This window comes from Lynx canadensis, chromosome A2 (genome assembly GCF_007474595.2).
Source record: "Lynx canadensis isolate LIC74 chromosome A2, mLynCan4.pri.v2, whole genome shotgun sequence".
NCBI classification, from domain to species: domain Eukaryota; kingdom Metazoa; phylum Chordata; class Mammalia; order Carnivora; family Felidae; genus Lynx; species Lynx canadensis.
The window spans coordinates 167,101,695-167,115,099 of NC_044304.2; the positions used below are offsets into that span (position 1 = coordinate 167,101,695).

Here is a 13,405-nt window from a genome sequence, read left to right on the forward strand (position 1 = left end):
CCCCGCTAACGTGCTCGGGGACCCTCGCTTACGTGGCGGGGTGAAAATTCCGACTGACCTCAGACGTTACTCATTTTAATATACATTTGTAGGGTGACTGCTGAAAGAACTGAAATGGAGTTTTAACCTTCAAATTAGCAGAGAGAAAAAGAGAGAGAGAGAAATGTCAGCGGAAGAAAAGAGCAGAGAGAAAAGTAAGCCAATGGCAAGACAACTCGAAAATACAGAACAGGACGGACCCACGTCCCGCTGGATGGATCGGTCAGCACAAGCCCCGTCACATGACTTCGAAGGGGCTATTATGTGTGAGAACAAGAATAAGGTATGTAAGAATGGGTGCATAGACACACACACACACAGAAAACGACAGGAAAATCTGGGGTGCTGACATCAGACAAAGCAGATATGAAGCAAAGGCACTGGGGACAGTGACACCCAGGACCTGTGGCACACGCACTCCTTCAAAATACAAATACATCACTTATAAAAACTGACCACAGAAATTCTCATCATAGCATAAGGCATTTAAAACATAGAGGGGCACCTGCGTGGCTCCTTTGGTTAAGCATCTGACTTCGGCTCAGCTCAGGTCATGATCTCACGGTTCATGAGTTCGAGCCCCGCGTCGGGCTCTGTGCTGACAGCTCGGAGCCTGGAGCCTGCTTCGGATTCTGTGTCTCCCTCTCTCTGCCCCTCCCCTGCTTGCACTCTGTCTTTCTCTCTCAAAAATAATAAACATTAAAAAAATTAAATGTGTACATCATGGTCTCTGACCACAGTGTACATAAGCTAGAAATTTAAAATAATTTTTAAATAACTAGAGATATCTCACACACTTGGAAATACAGAAACAGTTCTAAATAACCCCTTGGTAAAGAAGAAATTACAATGGAAATTAGAAAATATTTTGAACTGAACTGACAGCAAAATACATATCAAAACTTATGGAATATTACTAAAGCAGTATATTTCTTCTATACCCAGTATCTGTTGTAAGGTCAACATTTGAGTATAGAATTAGTTTGTAATTCTCACATATTATAACATATCCTAAGCATTTATTTACTGTTTTGCTATATGGCACCAGTTAGCATTAAGATTGGCCTACTGAGGGGCGCCTGGGTGGCTCAGTCAGTTAAGCGTCCGACTTCGGCTCAGGTCATGATCTCATGATCTGTGAGTTCAAGCCCCGCGTCAGGCTCTGTGCTGACAGCTCAGAGCCTGGAACCTGCTTCGGATTCTGCATGTCCCTCTGTCTCTGTCCCTCCGCTGCTCGCCCTCTGTCTCTCAAAAAAAAAAAAAAAAAAAAAAAAAAAAAAAAAAAACAAATTAAAAAAAAAAAAAAAAAGATCCATCCCCCCCAGATTTACTCACCGCATCTGCAAGACTGGCCGGGCCATGTTTTCAGCAAGTGCTGAGGGAGAGCCTGCCGTGGTCAGGGCACATCCCAGGCCCTTGAGAAATGTAAACGTGTTTGAAAACCCTTGAAAAACACCACAGGGCGTCATCAGTGTGAGGCACAGCACCCCCAGCCCCCAAGTTTGTAGCAATAAAGGCAATGAGGCATGTGCCAAGGGCACTGAGGGCAGGAGGAGGTTGGCCTGGGGAGGTGACACTTGGGGTTGTCCTCACCAGGGCCACTGGGGAGTCACCAGACACAGCTGTTCAGAGCTGTCCCCTCTGTTTCCATCTACCGTGCTTTATCTCAAGCTGTGAGAAGTCATCGATGTGTCAGAACAGTGGGGACTCCTTCAGCCATCCTGGGCAGACACACGTATGTCTGTTATCACATACAACATACACGATAATATAAGTGTGTGTGTGGCCTCCACATTTATTCTGTTGCCCTCTGAAGTGACCTCTGACAGCTCACAGTGATACCTCAACACCTGGAGTCGGGCACTCACACTCCCAGGTCTGATAAAGAAAGCTGTGTTAAATAACTTTGACGCTTAAAAGTAAGCGGGTGACTTCCGTGACAGCAGCCCTCCGTCTCCGGAGAGACAGTTCAGATGCAGCTATCTGTGGCCCCCAGGTTCCGAGCCCCAGGTCGGGGGTAGGGCTGAGACTCCCGGGGGTGCCGCTGCTCCCAGGACCAGGCTTGAGAATCGGCACCCAAATCAACCACTCTCACACTCGTGCACCTTCTCCAGACAGCACTTCTGTGCTCGAAATAATTTGAGAACATGCCTTATAACCCGAAATCTTTTGTTAGGTCTGGAATAGAATGTGGCCCCTTTTTTTTCTGAGGCATAATTTTGGAGGAAGAAAAGATCTTACATTCCAAGTATGTATGAGGAATCGCTCTCACTTCAAGAGAACTCACTCCCAGGGCGCACGGACTGTGCAATATGAAGTTGAAGGCGGTCATACAGATTTCCGAGGAATTCTCCCTTTTACATGGTAGGGACACGCCTACTCTCAGTCATTTGTATAGAGGTTATCAAATAGTGAAAAGGCCAAAACACAAAGGAAATAAAACTCAAGGCCCCAGGAGACACGGCCTGCTGACGAATGTAAGTCACAGTGACGATTACAGTCGGTGTGGAAGAGAACGTGACTGCTAAAGAAAAGAGCATGTTCCTCCGGGCCTCTCAGCCCTGATTTACGATGGCACCAGGTCCCCGTAAACCCATCGTACGTCAAAAACATCATTAAGTCAAAAATGCATTCGGTACACCTAACCGACCCAAGAGCCCAGCTTAGCTCAGCCCGCCTTGACTGTGCTCGGAACGTTCACGTGGGCCTACGGTTGGGCGGAATCGTCTAACGCAAGCCTCTTTCACAACAAAGTGTCGAGTATCTCCTGTGATGCACGGAGGGCTGCACCGGAAGGGACGGGAATGGCCGCGCGGGTGCGGATGGCGGTCGGTGTGTCGGCTGTTGACCCTCGTGATCGCGTGGCTACTGGGAGCCGCGGCCACCGCCCGGCATCACGGGGGAGGATCAGAACGCCTGTCACCAGCCCTGGGAAAATATTGAAATTCGAAATTCCAAGTATGGTTTCTACTGAGCGTGTACCACTTCCACACCATCGTAAGGTTGAAAACTTTAAAGTCAAACTGCTGTAAGTTCGGGGGCGTCTGTATGGCTAAAAAACAATTGCAAACAAACCCCGAAACACAAGTGCCTGGAAGATTCAACCGTCAGCCATGCGGACGCCTGTCGTGGCACAGCGTGGCCTTTCCCTGACCCTCGGCGCTCATCCTTGTAACACCCGGGGACGAAGGCCGGCGCGGGCTCACTCACCACAGCCACCCCTCCCTTCCTGCGTGTCCCCTCGTCGTCTTGTGGGAGGGAGAAGAATCAGAGGGCACACCACACCCCTGCGGGCACCTTGTGAGGTCTGACCTTGGAGAAGCAGCCCCGGAGGTGACTTAAACACTGTGTTCAGCCGGGTCGGTCCACATCAGGGACACACGAGATGTCCACAGACCAGAACACTCGAAAGCTGGAAGTCCCGCGCATTCAGGATGTGTCCCCCGCATCACACCTAATTGTCTCTGAGATTCCGATAGGCTCAGTTTGCCTCACCAAGCCCGAAGACATGGGACGGACCGCATGGGTCCCTCGACCAGGACGCCTCCAACTGCTGGAGCAAATGCCCCCCAAACTTCAGTGACCGAAAGTAGGAGCCTCGGTGCCACCCACGAGTGCGGCATGCCGGCCGGTAGGATGCGGGCGCCGTCCCCCGCCGTCCCCGGGGCCCCGAGACCCCACTCCCACGTGGAAGACCTATGCCGCGTGGCCTCACCTGGCACAGGAGGGATGGCAGTCACGGTTTCCAGATGAGACGGCAACCTCTGAAGACAGCTCTGCACTGGGGGGGGGGGGGGGAGCGGCAAGAGGGCAGGCGGGTGGCGGCCACCAGCGTCACCCCCTGGCCCAGGCGATTCCATTGCTACTCAGAGCAGCCTGCAAGTATCTTACAAGCAGCCACTGCTACCGCCCCAGGTGAGCTAGCTCTCCGAGCCTCGGGCGCTGCGATCGGCACCGACGCGGTTCTTCCCGACGAACGAACGCCCCCACGAGCCCTCAGGCCGTGCTGTCCAGTCCCGGCAGCCACAAGCCTCTGGCGCTTGTCGAGTCCCTGACGTGAGGCCAGGGAGGCCAAATCGACACGTGCTAGACACGCTCAGGATCTCAAAGACTGAACAAGAGAAAAGAATAAAGCGTCTCGTTAATGGTTACTCACGCGATACGTCTCTGAAATGATAACATCTTGGATATGTCGGGTAAAGCAAGATATTACAATTAACTTCACCTTTTCAAGGACTTTACAAAGCGTGGCTCCTCCAAGTCTAGGGTTCGTGTTACGTTTCCGCAGGACGGGGGTGACCCAGAGCAGCCAGGCCCGGGTCTTACCTTTTAGAGAGTTCTAAAAACAATTTCACGAAAAGGGCTTTTTCTAAGTGCATCGCACACTGTCTTGAGAAGACAACGGAAAGGAAAACAACGAGAGCAAGTACAGTCCTGTCGCCAAAACCCCTTCTTCTAATTTGAGTAGAGTCGACACACAGCGTGCAAAGTGGCGATTGCACAAGCGTGTGCGTCATGCCTTGCTCTCCACACGTGTAACTGCCATCTGTCACCGCACGAGACCGCCACGGCATCGGTGGCGGCATCCCCCACGCCGGCCTTTTCTTCCCGGGATTCGTTCATCCCATAATGAGGAGACTCCATCTGGCCCTCCCCCCCCCCCCGCGCCAGTTTTGCCCCTCCCCCTGCCCCCTCCCCTCGGGATGTTCACGTTTTTTAGATTCCACACACGAGTAAAATCGCACGGCATCTGTCTTTCTCAATCTGACTTGCTTTGCTCGGCACGCTACTCCCTAGGTACATCCATGTTGTCCCGTCCTCTTTATGGCTGTGTGATACTCCTGTGCGTGTGACAGTGTCTGTATGTTACGTCTTCTTTATCCACTCGCCCGTGGATGGACACCTGGGCTGCTTCCGCGTCTCGGCTTCCGTGAACAATGCCGCAGTAAACACAGGGGGGCGTGTATCTTCTCAAACTGGCGTTTTCATTTTCTTTGGGCAAATACCCAGCAGTGGAACTATCGGCTCAGACGGCATTTTGACCTTTCGAGGAGCCTCCGTACCGTTTCCCACAGCGGCTGCCCCAGTTTACGCTCCCACCGGCATGCGTGAGGGTTCTTCCCCAAAACTCTCTGATAGGAACCATTCGCTCTGCCCCCACCCCTGCCCTAGTTGTTTCTGGTCTTTGCCTTTCCCCTTACTCTAATAATCCAGATCTCCACAATCTAACTGGAAACATGAAACTATTCTCCCTTCCAAGCACCTCTAACGAGATGTAACGAGCCCTCTGCAATCACGAAATCGCTCTTCTATCGGGGCTTTGCTCCCAATGTGTTTGTTCCTGGAAAATCATGCAGGACTTATGGGAAGATGGGCAAGCCGTCTAAAACCCGAACTACTGTAATGAAAACACCAGCAAAACAGCTGTCTCACTAAAAACCCCACGAAAGATTTAGACACGTTAGACTTCTAATAAACCAAAATTTCTACGGCTTTCCCTTTTTGAAAAGGAGCAATGGCATCTTGAGGGAAGAGCATGTACAGAAAAGCTGAAGATTCCTCACTTTGGAGAAATCCGGGAGAATCACACAGTAAATATTGCCAAGTCCGCACACGGCCAAGCAGAGTCCAGGGGAGGAGAGGAGAGCGAAGGATGTCATGTTAAGCCACTTTGCAAGTTAGCACGTGCTACCAAGTAATGGCTCACAAACGAGCATACCGCGAGTCCCTGTGACTCCCGCAGCATCTAGGCGTGCCCCCTCCTACTCGTTGGATCTGAGCAAATTCCAGCTGCAAACACACGTCTAATGGCTTTGCTTCCCCCCGGCGATTCCAGCTCGTTGCCATCAGAAGGCGATAGCACATCATCCCACAGCCAGCTAAAACCATGCGTCCCGAGATCACTGTGTTTCTAAGTCCTTTTGTATCAAAAACGCAGTACTTCATATTAAAAAGTAGTACTTTATAAAACGAACTGAGCAGGGGAGGGGCCTTAGAGAACTCTAAGGACAATACTTTCAAAAGCAAACCACCTTAAAGTTGGAGATAAAATGCTGCCTCCATACGGTAGACTAGCAAGGGAAACGGAATTTTAAACTAAGTCCTAAAGATCCGTAGCAAGGGGGTGTGCAACTGTCCATAAATTGATTACCCCCCATAAAGAGATTTTTGAGGTCCTCAGGCAATGGGAGTTTTCAAATGATGATGTTAGGGCTTGGTGAGAAAGGCAGAATGCCTAAGGAGTTTACCAGGAGGGATACTCTTTCTCTTGGATTTCTTTTTTTTTTTTTATGGTCACGCTAAAATGATCGTTCATAACATGCAGCCCCAGGGGGAAGGCAGCTGGGGGCAGAGGGCTGGCAAGAGCACCGCCTCCAGTGTCGCTGGCCCTCGGGCCCTGTGGCAGCCAGCGAGGTGAGGGCCGGCTTGGGCACAGGAGCGAAGGCTGCGAGGCAGGCCACAGTGGCACTAATCCTGAGCGATTCTAATGCCTCTCTCCTCTCCACTTCCTTTTCCCTCTTACGTCTTCGCAACTTTTAGTTACAGCGTATTCCTTGTTAGCAACCACCAAGACTTACAACCAGGTGAACCTTTGTGAATCTCTTTGCATAAACTACCCGAACATGGCTCTGTTAAGTAAACATCTGTATGTCTGTTTCCCCCAAAAGTCTTTTATTTAAATGTTTGGCTTTTTGAGAGAGAGGGAGGGGAGGAGCAGAGAGACAGGGAGAGACAGCGTGAGCCGGGGAGGGGCAGAGAGAGAGGGAGACAGAGAATCCCAAGCAGGCTCTGCACTCACTGTCAGCCCAGAGCCCGCCACTGGGCTCAAATTCACGAACCCTGAGATCATGGCCTAGGTCGGAATCAAGAGTCAGATGCTTAACGGACTGAGCCCCCAGGCGCTCCCCTAAAAAGTCTCATTCAAAGGTGGAGACCTGAGGAAAGTTAGCAAAACAAGGCCGTCAGACTTAAGAGGCTTCCCTTCCGCCTCCGTGTAGAATTTCACCCGGCGTTAGCCCGCTGCCTCCCGTGTCCTTTCCAGTTCACAGAAATCAGCCGCCGCATACTGTGCTCCTACAACACAAACATAGAAGAGCTGTTTTCGGAAATCGACCACTGCCTGGCCATAAACCGAAGTGTTCTTCGGCAGCTGGAGGACAGGTGTGGCCACGAGCTCACAGACGGCGATCCAGGTAGGCTTGGTCACTAACCGGAAGCAGCAGAGCCCCCAGGAGTCTGGGTGACATTAGAGGGGAGACCTGGGGACCTGGTGGTGCCAGATCCGTGCTTCCAGCCCTGGCTGTGCCTGAACCGGCGGCAGGGGGCGGGGGGTGGTCCTCGAACCTTCGTTGTCCAGTCTGGGGTGAGGTCAAGGCCCTTCAGCCGGAAACTGCTTTGATGGTGCCTTTTTGTGAGCAGTGAGAACACCACAGGGGAAACACCCCCCCACGTGTTACTTTCCTGGTTTTCCTTCAAGCCCGGGCCTGCCCTCCTCTTGCATCTGTAGTGGCCATGGAAGAAAGGGACACTGAATTCAACAGAGGAAAAACTTACTTAGAAAACGATGAAAATAGGAAAATCTATAAAGAAAGTTCAGCAGCTACCCAGGGTCAAGGATTTTGAAAAGGACTACTCTTTATTGCTTAATTAAAAGGAAATCTATGTCATTAATGTTCAGTATTTTATAAAGTATTTTTGTTTGTTTTAAAATTGCTTATCACATGGGCACCTGGCTGGCTCAGTCAGAAGAGCATGCGACTCTTTTTTTTTTTTTTTTTTTTAAGTTTATTTGAGAGAGAGAGAGAGAGAGAGAGAGAGAGAGAGAGCACGCACAAGCAGGGAGGGTCAGAGAGAGGAAGAGAGAATCCCAAGCAAGTTCCACACTGGCAGCATGGAGCCCGACTCAGGGCTCAAACTCATGAATCATGGGATCCTGACCTGAGCTGAAGTTGGACGCTTAACCAACTGGGCCACCCAGGCTCTCCAAGAACACGCAACTCTTGTCTTGGGGTCGTGAGTTTGAGCCCCACACTGGGTGTAGAGATTACTAAAAAAAAAATTGCTTCGGCCGTGAGTTACTATCCCTTCCCATATTTCACAAGAGTAACAGTATATGTGCAATTAGTGTTCTTGTAACACAAGATGGGACTTCGTTTCTAGAATATCCCTGTCTCTTGGTATATGGTTCTCCCTTAAGTTCAGGAAGCTTCCCTTCACACCCTGCACAACCAACTCACTCCCTGTCCTGTGCTGCAGGCTCTGCACCGGGAGACCCATGAGTGTCCCATCTGTCTCACCCCACTCCCCACCAGCGGCGACTGTCGCCAGGACCCGGTGGAGATGCTCTGCGGCCAGCCTTCCCGAGAGATGGTCCTCCTGTCCTGCTCACATGTGTTTCACCACACGTGTCTCCTTGCCCTGGAGGAGTTCTCCCTGGGAGACAGCTCTCCTTTCCATGCCTGCCCCCTCTGCCGCTCTTGCTATCAAAAGAAGATTCTGGAATGTTGAATTCACAGTCAGGGAAAACTATCATTCCTGGGGGGGGACGTTTACCTTAATTTTGGATAAACCGTATGGGTTTGGGGTTAAGTGCTGCGGTGTGATCTGTTCTGCAATGAAACGTGTTTTTACCAGCTGTGTGTAGGAACCCTAAATGCATTTCTGAAGCTGACAACCTACCCAGTTTTAGTCTTTAGTCTATGAACATTTCAAACGGACAAGCCTAATCCGTTGAAATAAGTGAGGGCTGGATGAAAGGTCGAGCTGCAGAGGCCTGCACTTTGGGGATTTGCTGTGCCTCCTAGGTGATCGGCTGGGATTCCCCCCAGCAGCAAGATCGCTCTCGTCCCTTCATGGCCATCTGGTTACCTGGCCTGTCTCCACGGAGTTCTGGTTGACACTGGGTCGGGCCTGCCAGGATGGCCTGAGCACGTGGCTGCATACACACAGCGACTGGGTGCCCAACGAGCTGGGAACCTAAAAACGCTCCTTAAATTGTCTTAGAAACGCTCCTTGCCATTGCTAATTCTCGTTTTGTAGTAATTGCTTTATTTCTATGTGATAAATGGCTACTGTACTGCAGCGCTTCTAATACGTAAACCCACAGTACAAAAATAAAATATTCAGTGGCATTCGGCACCAGGAGACGGTAAATCACGTTCAGTGACTTCGAGCCGCTCTGTTGTAGCTGGTACGTGTGGACATCCATGGATGTCTGCTTGGATCAGAAGGGCGTGACTGTGCTCTCCTCTTCCCGGGACCTTGCTGGTTTGCAATACCGAAGTACAGCTGTACAGGCCAAGTACCCCCCTGCCGTAGCGGGAACGGCCCCAGATCTCAGTGGCTTGCAAAGAAGCCTGTTCCTCCTGAACCTCACAGCCCACTGGCGGTTGGGAGGGGGGACGGGTGCTGACGGGGTGCTCTCAGAAGCCTCTGGCTCCCCGGCTCCTTCCGACTTCTGTCTCCTGGCTCCTCTACCCTGAGTCCGTGAACGTTCTCATCACTGGGGAAAAGCAGGCAGAGGTGCTTACCGGGCGGAGCTTGGGCGGCCAGGCACCCGTCGCCACGGCAACAGCTAGCCGCAGGGCAAAGAGACCGGAAGAAGAAGCGGGAGCCCAGGAGGAGGAAGACGTGGGTCGCCAAGCCCAGGCGCACACGTGTCAGGGGTGCGGAACAATCCTGACATCATGTGGAAAGAAATCTAAAATGTATATTCCTTTCTTTTAATCTCATCCTTTCAAAATGCTCGTCTGATAGGTTTTATTTATAAATAGCTTTATAAATACCTATCACTTACGAATAAATACACATATATCGGAGTGTGCTCAAACATTTTGTAAATGATGGGGCACCCCACTGCAAAATTTGGACAAGCAAAATTTGTCCAAAATCTGTTAACAGTCTTGTCCCACTCATCCACAGGGGACATGCCCCAAGACCCCCAGCAGATGCAGAAAACCACAGATGGTACCAAACCCTATTTTCCTACTGCATCTTCTCCTATACATACATACCGATGATAAAGTTTAGTTTATAAATTAGGTTGTAGTAAAAATTAATACCTAAAAATAAACGGAACAGTGTACTGTAATAAAAGTCACGTGACGGTGGTTTCTGTCTCAGAATATCTTACTGTGCTGTGCTCACCTGGTGAGGAGGAAGTTGGAAGATCTAATGCCCGCATGACGAGGTGGGGTGAGGCCAGCGATGCGGGCACTGTGATGGAGCGTCCAGCTCTTACCGGTCTTCCGATGATCCGTCAGGAGGCTCATCCGCTCTGGGATCATAGGTGACTGGGTAACTGAAACTGTGGAGAGCGAGACTACAGATGGGGGGGTGGGGACCAGCTGTAAACTGGACACGCTCTAAACAGTGAGTAAGCACTTCGGTCCTGAGACGGCAGAAGTTAGCAGCTCATAGCCTTCCACGTCCACCCAGAAGGCCGATGACGTGCACGCCTCTCCGTCCATGCCCTGAAAGGCAGAGCAGAGCCGTGTGGCCAAGGCCTGGGTAGTCTGATCCCACTGCCCCCTGGAGGGAGAGTCCAAGGCTGCATGGGTCACTCAGTGATGGCGAGAGTCCACTGAGGACCGTGTATGGCCACATCCCAATGCTCCTGTTCCTCGGGACGATGACTGGGTCTTACTGTCCAGACTCCCTGCACTCCCGCCTGCCTTCTGAGCCCATTTCTCGAGCTCTCCCACTGAATCTGTGCTGCCACACATCCTTCCAGTGGCCTGTTTTCCCGCTAAGTGGACAGAGTCCACTTCTGCTCTGTGCAGCCAAGTACATGACTGACACAGGAATTATGAGTTGTGGACGACAGACACAGGAAAATCAGCGGCGATGGCGTCTGGAATGGGTCGTCACTGGGGACGAGGGCAGTGAAGATCTTGTGAGTGTTCAGGGACGAGTCTCTGGCAGCTGTGACGATGTGAAAGCAGGTATTTTTCTTATTGAAAAGCCTCCTGGAATGGCATTCCCACCAAGGCTTGGGGAGACCCAAGTTTCAACCACAGGACAACAAACAAGGATGCAGTGGAGTGGCTGCTTCTCCGGACAGTTTGACGATGACGACACATTTTCAGGTCAAGTCACAAAAACCATGCAGACTTCCATACGATTACATCACAGCTTCGGGTCTCTTGTAGGAGAACTGGGTCGCCGACCAAGAGAGCGCGGGAAGTCAGTAGAAGACTTGGGAAAGGAAAATTGTGTCATGCTATTTAAATCCATCACCGTAATCGTTTTCACATCTCCAAGTGACTGGGTCCGTGGTTTATTACCATTTTGATTAGTAAATTCCAGTTTTGTTTCATGTGACCAGGGAATGGGATTTGCCAGTCCGGTTGCTGTAACAGTGCCTGTAACAACTAGGATTTATTTCCTGTATGTTGGGTGGGTTTGGCTGCACTGTGGGGGGCTCAGCCGAGCTCGGCCCCAAAGTGTGAGTTACGTCCAGCCACGTTCCCTGAGCTTTGTGAATTTGGTTTCTGACCTGCAACCAAAGACTTGTGATGAATACAAGAAGGCATAAATGAAGGTGGAACCAAAGAGGGGGAGGAAACAAGAGTGGGAACAGGGGGAGGGGGGACAGGAAGGAGGGGTGAGCCACGCACAACAGACACCCACGCGCACTTCCTTCGGCAGCAATCACTGCCCGTTGGGTTCTGAACTTCTGAGCAGTGGGCCCAAAAAGGAAACCCGTGTCTGTTACACAAGGCAAGTGTTCAGAAAAGAGGGACTACTCTTTTTCCCCTTTTGAGACAAGTGTCCCCTTTCTTCCGTTTTTCGAGTTGGTGACCGGGGTGGCCGTGGAGGAGCGCCATGCAGGTCTCGGTTCCAGAGACCAGGCTGAGAGGGGTCGGCCAGTGGACGTCTTCCGGCCACCGTCCCTTCAGAGCCGCCTGCGTGCTCCTGCCTAGGCCACGGGCTTCCGGGCTGTCCCTCCCTGCCACAGGGGAGCGCACCGCTCACGGGGACACGTATCCCTACCTCGTGGATGGCCACTGCTTGCACTCCGACACGGCTTGTGCCACAAAGACAAAATGACAGGACACGATAAACAGAATGGTGTTCACCTCAGATATGCAGTGGTGAGTTTCACGGCGCAGATTCTGTAAGACGTTCCCCTGTAGCACGGCCACACCGCGGTCAACGACAGCAATTTCTGTGACGCCCGCTTGGGTGCAGTCTGCCGGGCATGCTCTCTGTGGTGGATCGGGCTTGTCCGGAACATCGGTGGGGCGTGCTGACTGTGTGTGCTTCAAGTAGTTCTGGCGGGAAACCGCTTCTCGTGCCGTTTTCATAGATACCGGCTGGCAGCTAGGTTCAAAATGCAGTCCCTCGTAAGTAGCAGGAATGTCTGCTTCCCCCGTGCAGTATGATCTGTGTGTGTGTTGACGCGCCCTGGTGGACCAGAGCGTGTCAAATATAGCTAACCGCCTCCCGGAAAAGCCGAATGCCCAGGAAGGGTATCTGCGGGCGGGGCTGTTCTGAGCCCTCTCTGACCTGAGGCGGGCCGCCAGCAGCCCCGGAATTGGTGAGCACAGCCTAACATCTAGGAAGCCGAGTCACCGTGTCGCACGCCTGAAACGAACGTGACGCTGCGTGTCAGCTCGACTCAAAAACCGTTTTCGACGAAAATGCAAACAAAGAGCTAACACGTGCGTCTGGTCTCGTATTCTGGCAAACCAGGCAAACTCACGTGCCTTCTGCAGCCAAGCAGGTGACAGGTCAGTGAGGAAAGCAGCTACTATCGCCGTGGTTCCAAGACGTGGAACTTAATGCTGCCAGGTCTTCTAGCACTCGGACAACCCCTCGCAGCCAAACGATGTTTAACCTTTTGGCACCGACAACGACACGGCGTTGGCATAAAAATAAATCGGTGAAACAGGCAGCCCGGAAACAAACCCACGCGTATACGGTCAATTCACTTATGACAAAGGAGCCGAGAACATACCACGGGGAAGGAACGTTCCCTTCAATAAATGGTGCTGGGAAGCTGGATAGCCATGTGCTAGAGACGGAACCGGCCCACCCCTTTACAGCATACACACGCGTCAACTCAAAATGGATTAAGGCCTTGAACGTAAGACCTGAAACCATAAAATTCCTAAAATACACAGGGGTAAGCTCTTTGACATCGGATCTGACATCGGATTTGACATTGGATCTGACGCCAAAAGCAAAGACAACAAAAGCAAACAAAAAAGCTTCTTCACAGCAAAAAAAAAAAAAAAAAAAAAAAACCAGCAAAATGAAAATGTTTGCACATCATAACCTGCTACGGGGTTAATATCCAAACTATATAAAGAACTCATCCAATTCAATAGCAAAACAAACAATCCAATTTAGAAAGGGGCAA

At 51.3% G+C, this 13,405-nt stretch overlaps 1 protein-coding gene across 3 annotated transcripts in view; it reads left to right on the forward strand.

The window, feature by feature from the left end:
* The window catches only part of RNF32 (ring finger protein 32), a 36,363-nt gene extending 27,664 nt beyond the window's left edge, over positions 1-8,699 (forward strand). For 2 of the 3 annotated variants that reach the window (XM_030308897.1, XM_032592483.1), the window contains 2 exons: positions 7,082-7,232; positions 8,296-8,379. In XM_030308897.1, coding sequence (XP_030164757.1) covers positions 7,082-7,232; positions 8,296-8,318 — 174 coding nt within the window. In that variant the 3' untranslated portion in view covers positions 8,319-8,379. Of the gene's footprint in view, positions 1-7,081; positions 7,240-8,285 lie in introns of all 3 variants that reach the window. The other variant, XM_030308903.1, reaches the window with a different exon arrangement.
* The last annotated feature ends 4,706 nt before the right edge of the window (positions 8,700-13,405 follow it).